The sequence below is a fragment of the Hemiscyllium ocellatum genome, chromosome 1, assembly GCF_020745735.1.
Source record: "Hemiscyllium ocellatum isolate sHemOce1 chromosome 1, sHemOce1.pat.X.cur, whole genome shotgun sequence".
Taxonomy (NCBI): Eukaryota; Metazoa; Chordata; class Chondrichthyes; order Orectolobiformes; family Hemiscylliidae; genus Hemiscyllium; species Hemiscyllium ocellatum.
The window spans coordinates 61,182,346-61,204,807 of record NC_083401.1 but is presented as its reverse complement, the minus strand read 5'-3'; the positions used below and the strand labels follow the sequence as shown (position 1 = coordinate 61,204,807).

General features: G+C 39.6%; 1 protein-coding gene across 5 annotated transcripts in view; it reads right to left on the bottom strand.

The window, feature by feature from the left end:
* The window catches only part of tln1 (talin 1), a 268,749-nt gene that overhangs the window by 53,962 nt on the left and 192,325 nt on the right, over positions 1–22,462 (bottom strand). For all 5 annotated transcript variants that reach the window (XM_060820768.1, XM_060820686.1, XM_060820997.1 and 2 more), the window contains 10 exons: positions 21,216–21,329; positions 17,945–18,058; positions 15,313–15,447; positions 14,623–14,751; positions 13,797–13,899; positions 7,252–7,460; positions 3,597–3,716; positions 2,567–2,764; positions 1,310–1,449; positions 22–115 (listed from right to left, as the gene is read on the bottom strand). In XM_060820768.1, the coding sequence (XP_060676751.1) occupies positions 22–115; positions 1,310–1,449; positions 2,567–2,764; positions 3,597–3,716; positions 7,252–7,460; positions 13,797–13,899; positions 14,623–14,751; positions 15,313–15,447; positions 17,945–18,058; positions 21,216–21,329 (1,356 nt within the window). The remainder of the gene's footprint in view (positions 1–21; positions 116–1,309; positions 1,450–2,566; positions 2,765–3,596; positions 3,717–7,251; positions 7,461–13,796; positions 13,900–14,622; positions 14,752–15,312; positions 15,448–17,944; positions 18,059–21,215; positions 21,330–22,462) is intronic.

Below are 22,462 nucleotides of genomic sequence, written 5' to 3'. Positions count from 1 at the left end.
TAGCAGCAGTTCGTTACTTACCTCAAGCTCACGGAGAGCATTATCACATTCCTTCTGTCCTGGAGCTTGCTGTGTGCACATTGTAATCAGCTGATTGATGCTCTCAGTCACAGCTCTATATTGTAAAAAACATACAAAACAAATAGTTTACAACCGTGTATAAAATTCACATTGCAGATGAATTAAATTGCAAACTCCAATTTCCATATTCAATGGGTTAGACTTTTTGCAGAAAGAAACAAGTCTGAAATGCATGGCCTAGATTTTAAATTTAGGCTTGCCTATTTTTCAGAATGATTGAATTTTAAATCAGAAAAATCATATCAATCTCTGCCATTGCTTGTTTAGGCTTTCAAAGTTTACATATTTTCCAAACATCCAGTTAATTTTATTAAAAAAGCAAATGAACATCATTTATTTGTGTGCATAGAGTCAGAATCATACAGCAGATCCTTCGGTCCAACTCATTTGCGTCAACCAGACATCCCAATCCGACCTAGTCCCATTTGCCAGCATTTGGCCCATATCCCCTCCAGATCATATGTTCAACCAGATACTTTTAAAATGTTGTAATTGAACCTGTGCCCACCACATCCTCTGGGAGCTCATTCCGTACACCACCACCGCCCATGTGAAAAAGGTGTTTTTAAATCTTTCCCCTCTTACTGTAAACCTATGCCCTCGAGTTTTGGGCTCCCTAATCACTGGAAAAAAGCCTTGACTATTCACCCTATCCATGCCCCTCAAGATTTTATAAACCTCTACTGGGTCATCCCATAGCTTCCTACACAGCAGCAAGAAAAAGAAACTGGATGTTTGAATTCAGTTGAGCTCTGTGCATTTCCTTTATGTATTGACAGAATAGCAGATTGTGCTAAGGCTTTCACAATGGTTTTGCATTGTTTTGCATTAAAATGCAAAGGTTTTGCCTCTTTAACCTCAGCTACTGTAGAGGCATTGGTAGCAATAATTTGTTTTGTGGCATCTTAAAAAGTTGCTGAATTTGACAGCTGTTCTATTTCATTTTCATGTGAAATGACAAAATTCTCTTCCTGAAACCAGTTTTTCTAAAATCAAATGAAAGTTTTGTTCAAACGATATTGCATTTTCAACACCGTTTCTTTTTATTCCAACATCTACAGTTTTAGCATGATCCCTTTGGCAGTACTACAGTTGTTCACACAAGACTGTTACTGTGCAGGATGAGTTACAAATAACATGCCAAGTTAGGGCACTGGGTTGCAGAAGACTGGCCATTTAAGGAAGCAAAACACAAAATATCAAACACAATTACTCATTTCAGGCTTACCGTGCAGCTGCAGCAAGTTGATTTTTGATGTTGGGAGCTGTCGGATCAGCAGAGAGCGCTTTGGCTGCTAGAAGCAACTTGCTCGATGCCATTGAAATACTCTTCAGATTTCCAATTACCTGAGCCTGGTCTTCTTTGTCCTGTGGAAACACAAAGGTCAAGTGGGAACCAAAATTAAAATTTTGATCAAATCCACGTGTTGAGTTTTAAAACAGGCTGAAAAAGAGAGGACAGATTCTTGAAATATTTTCATGAGCTCTCTCACCAGTATTATGTTCACCCCTCCTGAAACCTTGGTTAGGGTATTTATTTTATTGATATTTGCCACCATCCACTAGGTTGGCAAGTTGTTGCTATTCATGCTAATTCTAGACTTTCAATGGGCATCTCACCCAGTTATCATATACAGACAGGACAGTCATGTTGAGACTTGCTCTCATCTGGTGTACATCTGAGCTCATTTATGTATAGGCCTTAAGACAGAAGCAATGGAAACTTAGATAATTTGCCCTGTAAAAGCTCTATGGCCATCAGCTAACGCCTCAATTTTGCTGCTGTGTAGTAAACATCCATGCTAGTCAAATGTCAGCTTGGCTCAATCTCTGAACATGGAGGCGAAATGCAGGGACAACTGAGTTTGATATCATTGATAACCCAAAAAGCATACCAAATCCTAAAAATAATTATGCACAAAGAAAAAATTAATTTTAATAGTTTGTTAATAGCTGACAGAAATAAGTAGTTTAAAGCAAAGTCATTAAAATAATGAGTGATGGGAAATGAGAAGAAATGTTTTAACACTGGGAATCATTAGAATATATTTTGCACAAATGATTATGAAATCAACATCTATTACAAATAAATTTATACCAATACATGAAAAGGAAATACTTTTTCAGCAAGGTACATGAAAACAAATTGAAAAGTGAGCACCAGGAAAAGCTTCAAGTGGTCCCCTTCTGAGCTGACACATCCAAACAGCCGAAAGCTATCATAATGGTATTAGGTGAAATCTTCCCTACCAGCAAGTTCATGTTTGACCATCTAATGACCCTGTCTTTTAAATCAGAAGTGAAATGCTACTCGAGCCAACTCATAAAAGAGTATTATAAAACCACACAACGTATGAGACATTGATTGATCAGAATAGGTACAGTTTTGAAGTTTTGAAGTTTTTCTGTTGGACGCCTTTGGGAGGTTTAGGTTGTCAGACTAGAAACTGTTTCATCTATAGCACTGCCTAGCAAAGTTTCTTACCTTGGACTGACCAGCCATTTCAACACCAGCCTGTAGGAATTCATCAAAATCTTTGCCAAATTTGCCAGACGCCTTTGCCAGATCTTGTGTGGTTCCACGAGATGCTTGAACTAACTCGTTGGCAGACTGATTCAAACCAACTGCTGCTTCATTTAGATGCCCTTGAGCCTCTTGAAAGTTCTTGGCACTTGGTGGGAACTAAAAATTAATCAAGTATTTATAACATAATAGAATCTCCTCTAACATCTACAAAAATAAAAGCTTTCAAATTTGGTATGAATGCCAAGCAACTTTGTGCCAAGCATAGGCAGAAAGATTTCATACATAGGATAATGAAACATGCATATGACAATGAAATTTAAAACAAACACTTCTGTAAAGTTAAATTAAATATCCTCCCTGCTTTTGAAAGTGCAACATGTCAAAATCTAAGATCCATCCTTAAGGCAATGTTCAATGTTACAAGAGTGCCACAAATTCAACTTTGATAAGAGCACTAATTGGTTGGCTAATTTCATAAATTGTGTGGCGGCACAGTAGTTAGCACTGCTGCCTCACAGCACCAGAGACCCTGGTTCAATTCCCACCTCAGACGACTGACTGTGTGGAGTTTGCACGTTCTCCCAGTGTCTGTGTGGGTTTCCTCTGGGTGCTCCGGTCTCCTCCAACAGCCCAAAGATGTGCGGGTCAGGTGAATTGGCCGTGCTAAATTGCCCGTAGTGTTAGGTAAGGGGTAAATGCAGGGGTATGGGTGGGTTGCGCTTTGGCGGGTCGGTGTGGACTTGTTCGGCCGAAGGGCCTGTTTCCACACTAAGTCATCTAATCTAATCTAAAAAAATAAAGTGACCTCAAAATGCCAGTTGACCCAATCTCAATATTTTATACAACCAAGTTAATTTCTTCTTAGGTTTCTAAAATTGTCTTGACTGAAACTAATCTCTCTTGGGGCAAAATCTAAGGTTAGATATATTTAAAATGTTATCTAACTTTGTATCACCAGTTTTATTTACAAGTTGCCTCGGTTACTTACTGAGCTTGCAAGTAGTCTTTTGCTGGCCTCACCAACAGTTCTTAAAGCTGCGTCAACATCTCTTTGGCCTGGCAAGCAATTCACACATCTGTTCAGAGCATTCGATACAGCCTTTGCCACCTATGTGAAGAAAAGTGAACAATCATATATCTCTGTCATAAACCCTGAGGTTTCTACATTCTTGGAAGAGCAGAGTCAGATTAGAACAAGTCAAAATGGAGTTAATAAGGGGAGGTCGTGCCTGACAAACCTGTTGGAATTCTTTGAAAAGGTGTCAATTAGGTTAGACCAGGGAAACCCAGTGGATGCAGTCTATCTAGACTTCCAAAAGGCCTTTGATAAATTGCCACACGGGAGGCCGCTGAGCAAGGTGAGGGCCCATGGTGTTTGAGGTGAGCTACTGGTATGGATTGAGGATTGTCTGTCTGACAGAAGGCAGAGAGTTGGGATAAAAGGTTCTTTTTCGAATGGCAGCCGGTGACAAGCAGTGTCCCACAGGGTTCAGTGTTGGGGCCGCAGTTGTTCACGTTATATATTAATGATCTGGATGAAGGGTCTGGGGGCATTCTAGCGAAGTTTGCCGATGATATGAAGTTAGGTGGACAGGCAGGTAGTACTGAGGAAGTGGGGAGGCTGCAGAAGGATCTAGACAGTTTGGGAGAGTGGTCCAGGAAATGGCTGATGGAATTCAATGTGAGCAAATGTGAGGTCTTGCACTTTGGAAAAAAGCATACAAGCATGGACTATTTTCTAAATGGTGAGAAAATTAGTAAAGCCAAAGTACAAAGGGATCTGGGAGTGCTAGTCGAGGATTCTCTAAAGGTAAACATGGTTGAGTCCGTGATTAAGAAAGCGAATGCAATGTCGTCACTTATCTCAAGAGAGTTGGAATATAAAAGCTCCGTGGTGCTCCTGAGACTTTATAAAGCTCTGATTAGGCCCCATTTGGAGTACTGTGTCCAGTTTTGGTCCCCATACCTCAGGAAGGGACATACTGGCACTGGAGCGTGTCCAGTGGGGAATCACATGGATGATCCCTGGAATGGTAGGTCTAACATACGAGGAATGGCTGAGGATCCTGGGATTGTATTCATTGGAGTTTAGAAGATTAAGGGGAGATGTAATCGAAACTTACAAGATAATACATGGCTTGGAAAGGGTGGATGCTAGGAAATTGTTTCCGTTAGGCGAGGAGACTAGGACCCGTGGACACAGCCTTAGAATTAGAAGGGGTCAATTAAAAACAGAAATGCGGAGACATTTCTTCAGCCAGAGAGTGGTGGGCCTGTGGAATTCATTGCCGCAAAGTGCATTGGAGGCTGGGACGCTAAATGTCTTCAAGGCAGAGATTGATAAATTCTTGATGTCACAAGGAATTAAGGGCAACGGGGAGAACGCTGGTAAGTGGAATTGAAATGCCCATCAGCCATGATTGAACGGCGGAGTGGACTCGATGGGCCGAATGGCCTTACTTCCACTCCTATGTCTTATGGTCTTCTGAGGACACAATTAGCTCTACCTTTCTTTTAAAACAACAAAAAAGACAGGCTAATCACTAATGGTCCAACATTAATTTTTTTATTTAGGATGTATTACACAAAATATAGACAAAACAGCATGATACAGCCGCACAAAATACAATGAATATGCTGTAAAACAGGAATTAACTTTGGGGGAAAAATGTGATATGTCTCTGTGCCAGTTAATAAAGCCTTACAAATGCTGGTCTATAGCATAGCATGAACATGTAACCAACTAAATGTAAGAGGTGATTTGCAATACAGAGTTTGCTTCTAGGTTTAGATTTACTAATTGGTTCAGCTTAGGGATTCCAGTTGTGATAGTTGTTTGCTTCTAAAAGACAGCTCAGCTGGGGGATAGGTCTTTGAGCCAGAGAAATACAACATAGAACAATCTTTGGTCCAATTGTACCATGCTGACCAGGTTTCCCAAACTAAACTAGCCCAACTTGCCAACATTTGGCCTATAATCCTCTATACCTCTCATACATGCACCTGTCTCCAACTAACTTATACAACAAAAGTATTCCACTCTGCTAAGCATAGCAAGCTTCTTTCAAAATCTAACAATCTTAAAGAATTAAACACTGAAAGAGTTGGCTATATTGAAGGGATGTGAAAGGGATTAGTTAGATCGGTTGACTGAATGGCTGGTTTGCAATATAGTGTGTTGCCAACAGTATGGGTTGAATTCCCACACCTGTTGAGGTTACCATGAAGGATTCTCCTTCTCAACCTTTGCCCTCACCTGAGGTGTGGTGACTCTCAAGTTAAACCACCACCAGTCATCTCTGTAACGAGTGCAGCACCACGGTCTGCTTCTACCTTTTTACCTATTAGATACTAAATACCTGAAAACACCTGCAACATTTTAAAGGCGGAATTTATTGTAAAGGATAGATTGCTTAAAATAGATAAACTGATGAACATGTTTACTTGTGGATCAAGACAAAGGATTGTTATAATTTATACATGAGACTTGGATGAAGGGACAGAAGTTCTGGTTGCTAAATATGATGATAACACAAAGATGGGAAGACAAAGAATTGAAAGGAGGCTGCCAAAGGATATGGGCAGGTTAAATGAGCAGGCAAAGATCTGGTAATTTGAGCATAATGTGGGAAAACGTGGATCTGGCCAGTGTGGAAGGAAGAATGAAAAAGCATTTTATCAAAAAGGGAAATTGCAAAGGGACAAGAATGTCCTAATGCATGAATCACAAAGTGTTAGCATGCAGCTACAGCAAGAAATCAGCAAAGCTAACAGAATATTATTAAACATAAAAGTAGGGAGCTTATACTTTAGCTATACAGGGCGCTGATGAGACCACATTTGGAATACTATGCACAGAACTGGTCTCCTTAATTAAGGATGGAATAAACACTTCGTAAGCAGTTCAGAGAAGCTTTATTAGATTAATATTGGAATGGGCAGATATTCTTATGAGGTAAGGTTGTATAGTCTAGGCTTAAATCCACTTGAGTTTAGAAGAGGGATTTATTTGAAACAGTGATGAATATGAAGGATCATGACAGGATGGATGTGAAAAGGATGTGCGCTCTTTTGGGCAGAATCTAGAACTAGGGGTCATCGTCCAAAATGACACTAATAAGGAGCAAAATGTTATAAGTTTTTCATTTTTTCAAACTCTTTCTCAAAAGGTGGAGGAAGCAGATGCTTTAAGTATTTTGAAGCCAGACTCTTGATCAGCAGTGGGGGGAGAAACCTATCAGGATTTGGTAGGAAAGTGGAGTTACAATCTGCATTGAATGGTGGAGCAGACCTGAGGGGCCCACTGGCCTATTCTATCCCTTCAAATGAATTTGATGGAGAACAGTGACAGTGACAAACACCCTTCTCCCCATTCCATCTCACTTGTCCGAATGCTGTTCCCTCTAAACTGGATGCCAATCAGCTGCTTCAAGGTTCTATGCATGGTGATTGGCCGATGCCACTTGCAGCACTAACTCTCCATTCCAGAATCCACTGTCATACACAGACTTGAAGTTCACAGACAAAAACAAAATTAAGGGAACACTGCATCTAATCCCTACTGGTGCGAATTTCTCACCCACTGAGACTAGTCTGGTTATACTGACAGACAGCATCAAGAAATAATGCTTAATAACACCAACCTGTGCCAGTCGTTGCTGGTTTTCAGGATCATTTGGTTTTGCCATAGCTTTCCGAGCCTCTTCAATTAGATTACTGGATTTATCCATAACATCACCAGCGCATTCCAACATGGCAGTCTGGGCCTGTGGATCAGTAGTATTGGCTGCAACACCACGGGCAGCTGAACCAAGGGCTTTTAAGGCTTGAGCAACTTCTCTTGAGGCCAATCCTGAAATGGCATTTATAAAAATCTCACATGATTATCATTTTCGTTTGACACTTGGTCCTTTCAAGTTAGTCAATGTCACCAGGAAGACTTAGTTTCTATTTTAAAGCACAGCATGGCAGATGCTGAAGATTTGAAATAAAAACAAAGTGATAGAGAAATCCAGGAGGTCTAGTAACTTAAGTGGAGAGAAACAAAGTTAACACAATGTCATATCAGGTTCAGATTCTTGTGAGACAAGGGAATCAATCAACTTCTGCCTTTAAAATATGTACTGATCTCACCTCTGCTGCCTTCTGAGGTAGGGAATTCCAACACTGCACAACTCTCAGGGGAAAAAAAATCTGTTTGATGAGAGTTAGCCCTAATTTTAAAACAATACCCCTCCCCTTCCACATCATTTCCTGCAGTTTTGCAGTGACCCACAAGATGTGACCTTTATCTTTCACCTTAGTATTTATCACCTCACTCTGGGCCACCTGTAATTTCCCTCTCTCATCCCTCCCAATTTCTAATAAAATCCATTGACCAGGAATATAAATTACCACACAAATATCAATTTCTTATTTTTCTCTGCCCTGGAATGAAGTCAATTGAGAATAATTTCCATCTCCATTTCTCCCACCACTATGCAAACTGTTACCTTGGCAAAAGTTAGGCAACACTTTGCCAGACAGGATTAAGGAAAACCCCGAGGGATTTTATAAGTCTATTAAGAGTAATAAGATTACAGGGAAAGAGTGGAGCCTATTAGATACCAAAGGGTCAATCTGTACAGGGAGAAGGAGGACGTGGGTGAGGTCTTCAATGAATACTTCTCACCTGCATCACAAAAGAGAAAGACATCATACCTAGAGATTTCTGTCTGGTTGGAGAGGTTTTAGAGATTTTAAGATTAATGAGGAAGCATTGAAACTTTTAAATAGGCTTAATTAAATGTACACAAATCTCCAGAGGTGCATCCTCAATTGCTATGGGAGGCAAGAAAGGAAATTGCAGGGGTTCTGGTGGAGGTAGAACAGTAAAATCCCTACGATGCAGAGAGAGAGACACAATTTGGTCCATTGAGTCTGGCCCTTCTGAAGAGGATCCTATTTAATATTTCACCGGTCATAGGTGAAGTGCCAAATGACTGGAGAATAACTAACGTGGTTCTTTTGTTCAAGAAGGGCAATAGGGAAAAGCCAGGAAAAGACCAGTTAATCTGACTAAGGGTCATGTCAGTGTTAGGGTATTTCTGGGGGAAAAAAAATAGAGGAACAGGATTAATCAACAACGGAAAGACAGGAATTGATCAGGGATAAACAAAATGGATTTGTTGGAGGGAGATTTGTTGAACTAATTCACCTAAGTCTTTTGAAAAGATGACTAAATATATTGATGAAAGTAGCGCAGTTGATGGTTGTTTACATGGACTTCAGTATGGATTTTGAGAGTGTCCCATATGGAAGGCTGGTCCAAAAGGTAAGATCCCATGAGACCTAAGGGAAGTTGGCAAACTGAATGCAAAATTAGCTAACAATAAGATGCAAAAAGGTGGTAAAGGGTTGTTTTTATGAGTGGGAGCCTGTGACCAGCGGTGTATCACAGGGATCAGTGCTGGGACCTTTGCTGTTATTATGTACATTAAAAACTTGCATGTGAATGTTGAAGGTATAATTAGTAATTTGCAGATGACAAAAATTACTGGTGTTGTTAGCGAGGAGGATGCTCTCAAAGTATAGTCTGATATTAATCAGCTGGTAAAGTGGGTAAAGCAATGGCAAATGAAATTTAATCCTGATAAGTGAGATGATGCATTTTGGGAAGCCTAATAAGGGAAGGATATACCGAGGAGTATTAAGGAACAAAGTGTACAAGACCATAAATCCTTGAAGGTGCAAGCACAGGTAGATACAATGACGAAGGAGGCATAGGGGACGCTTTCCTTCATTAGCTGGGGAGTAGAACACAGGAGCAGGGATGTCTTGTTGCAACTTTATAGGGCACTGTTTAGGCCACAAATGGAATACTGTATGGCGTTCTGGTCATCGCACTATCGGAAGGATGTGATTGCACTGAAGACAATGCAGGCGAGGTTCACCCGGATGTTGTCTGGAATGGAAAACCTCAGTCATGAGGAGAGACTGGATAAGCTGAATTTGTTTTCCATTGAGCAGAGGGGGCTGAGGGAGGTTCTAATTGAAACATACAAAATTACAAGAAGCATAGAGAGTAGGAGGTTGTGAGAATCTTTCTCCCCATGGCAGATATGTCTACAAACAGAGGATATAAATTTAAGATGAGGAGTAAGTGGTTTAGAGGGGATCTGCGGAATTCTTTATCATCCAGGTGGTGATATAAATATAGGCCACACTGCCTGAGGGGATGACAGAGGCAGGTACTCTCAACATTTAAGAAGCATCTGAACAAGAATTTATAATGCCAGGCTAATGATCAAGTGCAGGTAAATGGGATTAGTATAGAGTCATAGAGATGAACAGCATGGAAACAGACCCTTCGGTCCAACTCATCCATGCCAACCAGATATCCCAACCCAATCTAGTCCCACCTGCCAGCACCTGGCCCATATCCCTCCAAACCCTTCCTATTCATATACCCATCCAAAATGCCTCTTAAAATGTTTCAATTGTACTAGCCTCCACCACTTCCTCTGGCAGCTCATTCCACACACGTACCACCCTCTGCATGAAAAAGTTGCCCCTTAGGTCTCTTTTATATCTTTTCCCTCTCACCCTAAACCAATGCCCTCTAGTTCTGGACTCCCTGACCTCAGGGAAAAGACTTTGCCTATTTACCCTATCCAACACACAGTGGGCCAACAGCTTGTTTCTGTGCTGTAAGATTGTGACTATTCTTGATCAGCATGACTGAATAGCACACTTGTGTTTATTTGCTGAGCAGCACGCACAACTTTCCACAACATGAACAAATAAAATCACAAGAACACCCCTTGATTTCACTGCTAATGGTTCAGTTAATTTCAGTTAGTCTTTCAGAGTCTTGTGTTTCCATACTATGCCTTCAAATAGTGAAGTTTCCTGCAGCAGGAAGAAGCAGGAAGATATAATTAAACTGCTTTCCTGTCAAGCAATTTTGGGCAGTTTTTTCCGGTTGATGAACAGCAAGCGTAGCAATCCAAGCAGTTCCACATATTGTTACAGCTGTTGGTGATATGCTAACATCGGTAGTTGCCATCATGAATGAATTTGTTTGAGTGACTGAACATCTGTTTTACGAAAGGATGCACCAACCCAAAGGTCATTTTCTTGGGACGACCAATTGATAAATCTTCTTGATTTTTGTTTACCTTGACAAACAACAAGGCTTGCAGAAAGGAAGTGAAAGACCAGAGATGACATGTAATAAATGTATGGTTAACAGAAATTTACCCCCCAACTTCCTCTCTCAGTTGGAATGACCAAGAAAGAATGAGTGCAGGATTTTCCATTCTGACAGAAATGGCAGTTTATACATGACCAGATGGCAAGATTTATTATTTTTAAACAGCTCTAATCGCGATACAGGCTCATTATACAAATGAATTTGGGAAGAGAAATTGACCAAAGTGAATATATTTATTCACTGGTACGTTCTAAGCATCTTAGAAAATAAACTTTCATCTAGAACCTCAACAAAATGAAGCAGTCATATTAATAGAACCAAGTCACTATTACTTCCCCTAATGGAGGAATCTTGAGAATATGGTGGAATGTGACATTGGTTACAATGTTCGAGAGCTCCCTGCATCACCTGTTTCGAGGAAGGCCCTTGTGCTGCTCAGACATTTGTTGCCAATGGTGGGCCAGCTGCTAGAAATCAAAGTCCACCAAAGAAGCCCCACGATTAAGAGCTACTGACCAGAGGCTGATTATTCTTTTATATGCAGCAGCGCCATCAGGAAAGCCTTGGTTAGTGCCATATCTACACCCAGTCAAGGACCCAGATCAAAAGTGGACTCAGGCACCGTTCAAGAATATAGGTGAGGAGGTCAGCAGTAAGAACAGTGGGATGGTTCTAAGCAAAGCCTCTCCTCTCATCAGGCATTGGATTTGCTCGACATGCTCCCCACACAATAAACCCCACTCTTGCTGCTAAACCTGCCTCAATCAAGTGGAGATAGGAAGTGGCAGGGACCGACACTGCCACCTGATTAAATACACAGAGTCATCAAATTTGCCACAGAGGAAGCATAACATTTTGTCTAAAGGTACAATTTGAAGTATTTTACAAGCACTACAGTTTGGAACCTTAGAAAACTGGAAAGCTAGACTCTCAGTTCCATGAAGAGGGTGGGTGGGTTGTTAGGGACAATACAAAGAAAGGACATTCCATCCATGCCATAATCCTGCCTTCCATTACATTCATGTTATATTTACAACAGGCTGAGAGGAAGAGAGAGAGAAATGTACTTGCCAGGTAGTAAAACAAGTTAGCATGATTGAAGCCAACAAAATTTTAGTTATCCTTTAAGTTTAAATACTCATTAAAAACTTGAAGAAAAAAAAAATCAGTCACAAGAATTGTTAAATGTGTACATAGCTCTTGAATAATAGATGCGTTCAAATTCTTGGCATAAACAAGAATCACCTCTCTTTAGCCACTCCCTCAGAAAAAAACAAATCAGTTGAAAATAGTTTCTACTTGAGATCTAAACAGAAGTTCTAAAATACTCCATGCCTTTTGTCTTTCAGAATTAGGAAAAACAAAAGCATATTATCATCTTACACAAAAAAAAATCAGAGAAGCATTCTGTTGCACTTTGGGTATTTCTGCACAGGGCATGTGTACAAATGGCAGTTCCTGAGTTTTGTAGGACTCTATGGGGATACTCAAGCTGCTTCTGCCAACTGAGTGCTCAGCCTGGGCAGTCAATCTACTCCAAGTCTAGTCTTTTGAGAAAGACTAAGCATCATATCTAAAAACATCCAAATGAGACACAAAGGACATTCATAGGTAAGTAACTGATATTACCGTGAAATATGTAAATTGTTATAGATATCAGGAATTTCATAGCTGTCAAAGTCATTTGGGAAATAGATTTTCTGAAATTTATGAGTACCTGTCCAAATAAGGTGGAAGAAATTTGTAAACAAAGAAGTTGTGACTAACAGTTGGCCAGCACACCTTTAACCAACCAGGTGGGGCTTGACAAACTTAAAACAGGTTTAATACACTTGCAAGATCTTAGGATGAGCTTCATGCACACAGCAACACCAAGGCAACAACTGTCTGCTTTTCCAGTTAGGTGTGGCTATGCCCAAAGCCATGGCTGCAATTGCAGACTTAAAGCCAGGTTTAAGAGGCTAAGGCATCTTAACACTACTAACGCCTTCACTGTGTCTTTCGGCTGTGATACTCAGTCTTCCTTTGTGTATTTAAGTATTCTAGCTTTATTTTGTCTCACCTCTTCTTTGTTTTACTTTTCAGCTCCTTCAAATTGATTTCTATGGGTGATCAGCAAGGTGTACATGTAACAGAAAAATCTGCCCAGAGCTACAGTCAGTTCAATCTGCATTCTTTTGAATGTGCTGTTGGCAAATAGCGGACATAAACACCTGAAAGCCTCATTTTCAGGTAACAGTACAAAACACTTAGAGAAAAATAATTCTGGCAGAGGTTAGGTTGAGTGAGCCGTGATGTTTTGAGACCGACAGAGGACAGCAATTAAGTACAATGGGAAGGGAATTGAACCCAGAGGCATGTATGAAAGGAATACAGCGATAAAGATAACATGGTTGTCCCAATGGAAGGAGACGTTATCTAAGTAATACTGTAATAATGCATTATGCTATTTATTTGGGACCACAAATAATATGCAGATATGGGAGAAATTTAAACTTTATCAATTTAAATGGAATCCAGATGCATTATTTTATAGGGAAAAATATTATGTACAATATTGTACTCTGTTACCTGAATTACACGATAGCCTACTACTACAAAGTCTAATTGCTGACATCATGCATAATTTCATTCAGTGTTACTATTATGCAGTGCATAGATTAGAAAGCTAGCTTTGTCAGTCTAAACATTCTGACTGGTATTTTCTTCCCCATTTCAAGATTGAACAAGTTAAAATAAATTATGAAAAATTTTAATGTAAATCATTAAAAATGCAGTATATTCAAGTGTTTCATGTTCCTAAAAATCTGCTGAAAAATGTAGAGTCAGGTTAAAAAAAAATCAATATTGGAAGGGTGAAAAGATCCTCTAAGTTTGTAACTGGAATGACATTCTATATTTATTTAATTGCCAGCTCAATCAAGGTCTTGAACACATTTTATATATTTGAACTGTCTGTAGTTTCTTGCAATATTCTATAATCATCCAACATACCAGTGTAATTCTCATTTCCTTGTGTGACTGCACTCAGTAGCTTAGCTACAGAAGCACCGACCATCTTGGTGCTACTGCCCAAATCCTGCGAACACTTTTCCAGCTGCCAACAATAAATAAAGGAAGTTATTTGTCATTATAACTATGTAACTAGGAACAAGTTATTATTTGGTGATGCACAGGTATGTTTATCATAAGAGAATCTGAACATGCAGTATGGCACGACTAAAAGCAATTGCTTAAGCATCATGATAGATGAAGAAGTTAAATCAATGTATTTTTGATATTAGTCAAATATATAATTCACTGTTATTTTCACATTTCTGAAGTGCCTAATATTCACACCCGATTTACAATGTACTGACAGTGTCAGTGACCACTATGTTTTGCGTGTAACATGGTGATGGGACACAATATTACAACAATTTTCTCCCTCCACCTTCCACTTGAAATGCACTCTCTCAACACACATTCAAGGTGGCAGGACACCATCACCTTCTCAAGCGCAATTGAGGGTGGCTTTGCGAGTAACATACACATCCTGGGGGAGTGGCGATGGTGGCTGGGATGGGAGAGACAGGAAAGAAAGCAAGAAAATACTCTCCTACAGGAATGTAATTGTAAAATATAATGGAGCTCAGGAAAATGATGCTGTTCAATAATGAATGACAGAGGTGAAATTTAGTATATTTAAATTTCAGCAAGGCTCTCTTCTTTGGAAACAATGAAAAAATGAAAGCAGGAACCAATGGAAACACTGCAGAAATAGATCTACAACAAACTGCATTCTAACATTTATTTTCATTTATCAAGTTAGTCTTGTTACCGTTTCTCCAGGCAAGGGTCTAAGCTTTCCTTCTGCTGCATTCGCTTTGGCTTCCTGCAGATCTTTCTCCAGTGTTCTGATTTGATTCAGGGCAGAGTCTATTTCCAGTGGACCACAGGCATCTTGCGCCTATATGGAGAAAGAGTTTTTCTAATGATAAAGTAATTTAATGTCATATTCTACATAGTCAATCGCCATTCATCGATTTTAAAAGAATGTAAATACAAGCCATCCACCAAACTATATTAAATATATTGAAGACACTGTCCATTTCATAACACCCTCGATAAAACAATCTCCTGAAATAACTCAATCACACTCTTCAACTTTAACATTTATAGGAGGTAACCTGTATATCAAGGTGATAGATTTTTATTATTTAACTCAAGTATTTTAACCAAAAAACATGAAAAGCAGGCAGACAAAGATATGTTCTGACATTAGAAGTTACTTAACTTAGTCACAACAAACTTCCTGTTTATCCATGCATATTCGTCATACACACACACGTACGAACTAAGTAGTCAGTTTGCTTTTCCACAGATTTTTGTTCGACTCATGACCCTAAATTTTAACCATGAAAGTAGAGTAAAACATTCTCAACTACACGGTTAAGTTGATGAAGCTTACTCTCCTGTTGTTGTTAATTGTAACCTTAACACTCACACAGGTCATCAATATTTTACTCACCTTCTGTGCGGCTGCTCGCAACTCTTGTAAAGTGTTTGCCAGGTTCTTGGCACATTGGCTCAGTTGCATGGCTGAGGCCTGGTCCCCAATGGTAGGAACTGTAGCTCGGGCAGCAGCAACCATTTTAGTTCCAGGCTGTGAGACAAGCAAGCAAGCAGTGAAAAGTTATACGTGGAATTCTAATCATTCTAGAAGGATAGAGGGGGTACAAAATGATTTACAAGAGATGAGAAATTATGCCGTTAAGGATGAACATGCTATTGAAATGATAAAGCTGATCTAATAGAGGATTTTTTTAAATAATGCATGCTTTGATAGAGTAAACAAAGAGCAACTGCTTTTATTTGTGAGGAAGAAATTACTAGACTCAGATGGAACATAAACGTTCCATGGAGAAATTGAACTGAGAGTTGGACATGAATCCCGGGAAATCCCAAATTTGTAAGCTACAGTTGATGTATTGTAAAATCAGAGTATTCACTGTCATATTTTAATTATTATAGTTAACTGTACTTAATCCTGTTGTTGAGACACTTTGGTTAGAAGTAGCAGTCAAGTAAAATATTGGAAAATTATGGCATGGATTTTCATTGACCAAATGTTTAAACAAACAAAATGTTCAAAAGGCAAACTTTACAGAACTAACTCCTATCTCTTTTGATTTTAAGAGTGTAAAAACCATCTTGAGACATTTACCATTTATCAATTTGGTCAAATTTGAAAGAGCCAAATGAAAAGAGAGAAAAAACAATATAATGCCTTGATTCCTATACAAGGCAGCCCAGATCACTAACTGAGTAGCAATTACTAGATTCTACTTGCGTACCCTAGAGAACATCCCAAGGAGATCATGCTTCTAGCTAGGGCATTGTGGTAATGCTGATGCATTTTGATGCTACTGTGCAGCCATTAGCATGTCCTGTCTTTATTATACTGAATAAAATATAACTACTGTCACTAAAATGGTTATTAAGAAAGTACACTAATAGCATAGTTAAGGCAGCATAGCGAACACTTGCCTTTATCAGTTAAAGCATAGATTATAAGAACAGCGAGGATATATTGGAGTTGCAAAGGACCTTGGTGAGGCCATAGGTGGAGTACTGTGTGTAGTCCTGATCACCACTATATAGAAAGGATGTGATTGCACCAGGTGGGTGCATAGATGATTCACCAGGAAGTTGCATGGGATGGAACATCTTAGTTATGAAGAAAGCTTAGATAAGCCCAGGTTGGTTTCATGGAGGTGGAGAAGGTTGAGAGTGAACATGAAGATTAAGAGGGGCATGAACAGGGTGGATAGAAGGCAGCTGTTCCCTTTAATTGAAGAGTTAGTAATATGGAGACATAATTTTAAAATAAGGCAGGAGGTTTAGAGGGGTCTTGAGGTAAAGGGTTTTCACCCAGAGGGTGATAGGTTTCAGGAATGCATTGTAGTTGAGGTGGGTAACCTCACAACCTTTAAAAAGGTACTTGATGAGCACTTGAAGTTTCATAACATTCAAGGCTATAGCCTAGTGGGGGAAAGTGAGACTAGTGTAGATTTAGTATATTTTTGGCAGTACAGATCTGATGACCCGAACAGCCTCTTCTGTATTCTATAGTTCTAACAAATATCACCAAATATTTTCAGAACTTAAGAGTGAAGGGTTTAATGCATCAGTCCTTAATGATAACAACTGCACTGCCTACGTAATTACTTTACTGTTTGTTTATATTTTACGATAAACAATACAGACTAATTTTTATAGTGATTATAAGCCCTGGTAGGTATCTATACCAAACTACCTGCGTGGATTGAAAAGCCAAAAACCTTTTACAGAATATAGTTGACAACCTGTACTTAGCACAAGAGTGGAGTAGTATCAAAATGGTTACATTTGAGTCCTTGTGGAATGTCAAGGTATTTCATTATAAGCTTTAGTTCCTCCATCTCCAATGCTAAAACATTTCTTTTTAATCTTAAAACGTTTGTCTTCCCTTTGAAGGTCTCCTGGCAATTTTAATAGCAAGATTTCTTTCATCCAATAATAAAAACAGAAAGCACTGGAAAGACTCAGCAGGTCTGACAATATCTCTAGAGAGAAAATCAGAGTTAATGTTTCAAGTCTAGCACTATTTTAATTCAGAAACAAAAGGGTCAGGAAGGTGGTAGCTTTATCCATTACTTCAGTTCAATTTTAACTGCTGGAAACAGATGCGTGATGCACTGTTAGTCTGAAAGCCAGACATTTTAAATTACTGGGAAGATCAATATGACTGAGGAATTGATACAAACAAATGCAGTACAGAAATAAAAAACAAAAAAAAACAGATGTAGAGAATATATGCTCTTTGTGCATTAATTTCTATAGGACATTGAATTTTACATTCATGGATTGAAACAAAGAGGCTTTACTTCTGTATAGTGGTCAGTACTAATAATCAAAATTGTAGAGTTTGAGTAGCCCAAACTCCAAGATTGGTTTATATTTTACAAGAACAGACTAGCTACTTTATATGGCCTAAAGGAAACAGTCAACACCTTCAGGCTCATGATTCTCATCAAACAGCTGACATTTAAACAGGTCTCATAAACAGAACAAGGGTTTATATGCTTGCACCATCTGTGTTTGAAGTCTATTCACATTACCTGCAGGAAGTTCTGGCTTGCACTTATAAGAGCCAGCTGAGCACTGGGACTGTCTGGTTGTGACTGGCTGCCACGAACACCTTGGACCAGCAGTGGGATCTGCTCAGCAACACTCTGTAAAATACAAAACCCACATTTCAATTTTAAAACATCAAGCAGCGTTAAACATTACATTTCAGAATGATCCTGCTGCATAACGCACTGATCTCAACAATGTGTCTTTCATATTGAAAAATATCCTGAAGTCTTTCAGAAGTAAAATGAGAAAACAAATATCTACAAAGAACCAAAAGATGATATCAGGCAGAAGGCTAGAAGTGTCATTGAATAATCAGTTTTAAGAAGCTTTTAAAAAGGAAAGAGAGATGGAGTAATTTAAGAAGGAATTCTACAACTTAGAACCTAACTCGCCAAAGGCCTGGCCAACAATGCTGGGATGAGGATGTTAGGACATGCAGAGTTCTGTGTCTTTTAGGGTGAGACAAGACCTGGAGACAGAAAGTATTGTGAACATTATTAACTAACAGAATTGGATGTTAGCAGTCAATGCAGGTCAGCAAGTACAGAGTGGTGGAAGAACAGGAGACAGAAGCAACATCAAGAAAGATACTGAGTGTGAAGACAAATTTCATTTTCTGATGTTGCTGCCAAGATCGAGGCCTCAGGATAGATTCTTGGGTGACTTTTGTGTTAATACACTGAGGCAGGAGTAAGGCTCTGGCTATGATGCCATTACAGTAAAATCAAACATGCAGTTTCACAGTGCTCAATATGGAGAAGACGTTAAAGAAAGATAGTGCAATCCATGGGCAAGTGGTTAGGGTTAGGGAGGCTGCAGATAGAGAAAGAAGGGACAGAATGTACTATCGTCAGACTTGCAAAAAATGTATTTAGCGACGTTCTTTCCAGCTGTTTTCATACTATGGTGGGGGTGAAAACAAGAGTTGTGGGAAAGGATAAGCACATGCAAAGACAACAAACACATGTAAGTATCCCATAGAATCTACACGTAGTCTATTCCATCATTTAAATGTTTATAAAATAAGAGTAATAATTACACTTGTAGAGAAGAATAAAACAATCTTTTAATTTAAGATCATAATCAAGCAATCAGATAGGTGATTTAGAAGTAACCTCTTTACCCAGAGACCAGTGAGAGTTTGGAACTCACCACCGCATTGAGTGCTTTGAGGTGTGATGTATTCAAGGGGAATCTGGGGGGGGGGGGGGGGGGGGGGGAGGAGGACAAAGACGAGGAGGAGGAGGAACAGTCACCTGCACTTGTATAGCACCAAACTAATAAAATTCCCAGAGATGTTTCAGAGGTATTGGAAAACAAAGAATAAGGGTATAAAACAAAGAACTATGGATGCTGGAAATCTGAAACAAAAACAGCACCTAATGGAGGAACTCAGCAGGTCTGACAACATCCTTGGAGAGAAAACAGTTAATGCTTTAAGTCCAGTGACCAGTTCTGAAGAAGGGTCAGGTTTTGAGAGCACCTATTAGGCAAAATGTGATTTGTACTTTGGTATCAGTCTTCACCTGAACCATGCTGGGACCAATGTTCTGATGAGTCATATAACTTGGCTAATACAGAGGGGTTCAACAAAATAGTGGGGGTAAGTGATCCAATGTAGGAAGGTGTGATTAATTGAAGTGAGAGAAGACAACAATAGACCAAGGTAGCAATAAAAGTAATGATGATCAGAGTCTATTGGGAAGGGACAGCGCATTCAACTTTAAAAATGTGAAATCTGTCATAAGGCAGAATGTTGTAATGTATTATTAAGCAGCGCACTTAGAAAATCTCAAGGCAATCAGGCAGAGTCAACACAAATCGTGTTTGACTGTTAGAGCTCTGACAGGAAGAAATAAACAGCATGTATAATCTGTAGGTATAGTGTATTTGGATTGTCAAAAGACACTTCATAATGTGTCAACATCAAAGGTCACTACACAAAATAAGAGTTCAGAGTTTAGGGAGTAACATAAAAGCATGGATAAGAGATTGGTTCACTAACAGGAAGGAGAGAGAAAAGAAGAAATGGATCATTTTTACAGTGTGGACAAGTCCCTATATAGGAATACTGTAGCTTCCAATAAGTGTAAATGACGGCGGGGGGTGAGGGTGGTGGTGGTGGTGGTGGTGGTGGATGAGAGCAGAGAGAGAGTCAGAGACGGACAGACAGACAGAGACAGAGACAGAGAGAGAGAGAGAGAGACAGACAGAGAGAGAGACAGAGGCAGACAGAGAGAGAGACAGAGGCAGACAGAAAGAGAGAGGGCGTGCAACAGAGAGAGCAAGCGAGAGAGAGAGAGCGAGAGAGCGAGCGCGCATGACAGAGAGGCAGACAGAGAGGCAGACAGAGAGGCAGACAGAGATAGAGAGAGAGAGAGAGAGAGGGCGCACGATAGAGAGGCAGAGAGCACGTGAGAGCGCGATGCAGACAGAGAGAGGCAGCGAGACAGAGAGGCAGACAGAGAGAGGGCGCGAGACAGAGAGAGACAGAGCGCGTGACATAGAGACAAACAAAGAGAGACGGACGGACGGGGAGAGAGAGAGAGACAGAGACAGACATGGTAGTCATTGGACCCAAAACATTAATTCTGCTTTCTTTGCGTAGATGCTGCCAGACCTGTTGATTTTTTTTCCAGCAAATTCTATTTTTGGTTCTGATTTCCAGTATCCACAGTTCTTTGGCTTTTTTTGATAACCTTACATTTTTAGTGCAGGTTTTTGCACAGGCTAAGTTGTTCAGGAAGTTTTACTTACAGCATCTCTTAAAAGTTAAACAAAGGCATGGATCAATATGCTGTAAAGCAAAAATAAAAATTCCAAAAATAATCTTGAATTAGGTTTTTTACCCCAAACAAATCTAGCACATATTACTGCTGCTAGGAATGGCATCAAATTTTCTCTGCAATTCTTGATGAGAATCAAGATATCTGCAATGAAGCAGGTAGCTTCCACATGGAAAGGCTGAAGGGCCAAGCCAGGATAGTTTTCTTCCTTTTCCTACTGTTGACCACAAAAACAATTTGTCTTTATATTGATCTTTAACATAATAAAAATGTCCAAAGTCACTTTGTAGAAGAATAACAATATAAAATTGATGCCAAGTAGTGGAAGGAAATAGAAGGGCAGGTAATAATAAAACTTGGACCAAGAGGTGGCTTTTAGGAGCAACTTAAAGGAAAATCAGAGGAGTGGGTTTAACTTTTAAAAAAAAACTTTCCTTTCGAAATTGATGGTAATGCTAAATCTTACCTTACAGCTTTGAACCATTTGTTGTTGTGCCGCTGGGTTCTTATTGGAGGAAGCTGCATTCTGAGCAGCAGCAATTGTCTGCGTCGCAGCTGCTGCAGCCTGTTTTGCTGCATTCTGAAAATAGAAAAGGCTCTGTATATAAAACCAATTTAGTGACTTGTGATTCTCTCCATCACCTTTAATTTGCTAGTTGTTTTGCAGGTTAGCAATTAAACACAATGCTGGAACAAAGACCGACTTTGCTGGGAAAAAGTACTGCAAGTTATCCATCTGGATTTCAGAAATGCACTCAAGACAATCTCAATACATCTCGTCTTGGGTTATGGGCTGACAAGACTGGCTTTTACTGGCAATCACACTGTCCTTAGTGGATATCAATATAGGAGGTCATCATATAAACCTAACTGGCAGTTGTTGCCCTTGAGGTGATGGTTGTGGGATGCCTTTTTAAAAGGAAACAATCCATGTGGTGAAGCAACTCGACAATTTTGTTAATAAGAAGTTTCAAGAGTGTAACACAGAGATGAAAGAACATGAATATATAACCATGTCAGGATGGTACGCAATTTAGAATTGATGCTGCTCATCACTCTTGGAGGAAAAACTTAACGTTTGGAGGCATTGCAAGGAGCCTATGCAACTAGCACTGACATACAATCAATACTCCACACTCCAGCTTTGTGAAAGAGGAGGAAATGAACTTTTAAGTTGAAAAATCAACCACTGCTGATGTTTCGGAGGAGGCCAAGTGGGAGTTAATTCACTGAGTTGCATTCCTTCTTTTTGGGGGACAGAACAAAGTCAAGAAATCCACCACATGCCAATATTGTAGTTAGACTGAAATAACTTGGCTAGAGATAGTTAGCTCAGAAATATACATCTCTATTCTTATTTGGGATATTTCTAGGTCCCATAAACTTTGCTCTATTCAGTGCATTCAGTCAGTTCTTGATATCACATGGAATATCAGTAAGGGAATTAAGAGTTAAGGGGAAACATAGCAATATGAATTTGAGGTCAGCCATGATTTCACTGAATAGTGCAGCAGACTCTATGGGTTGAATGGTCTACTTGTGTGTAGATCTTATGGACAATTAGCTGAAGACAGTCATCTGTGATGATGGGGATCTCAGAACAAAGGCAGGAAGGGTTACCCACTTTGAATCTCTGGTGAAAGTGGCTAAAATTACTTCAATCTTGCTTTCTGTGCTCACATGCTGACCTCTACCATTATCAAGATTGGGGAT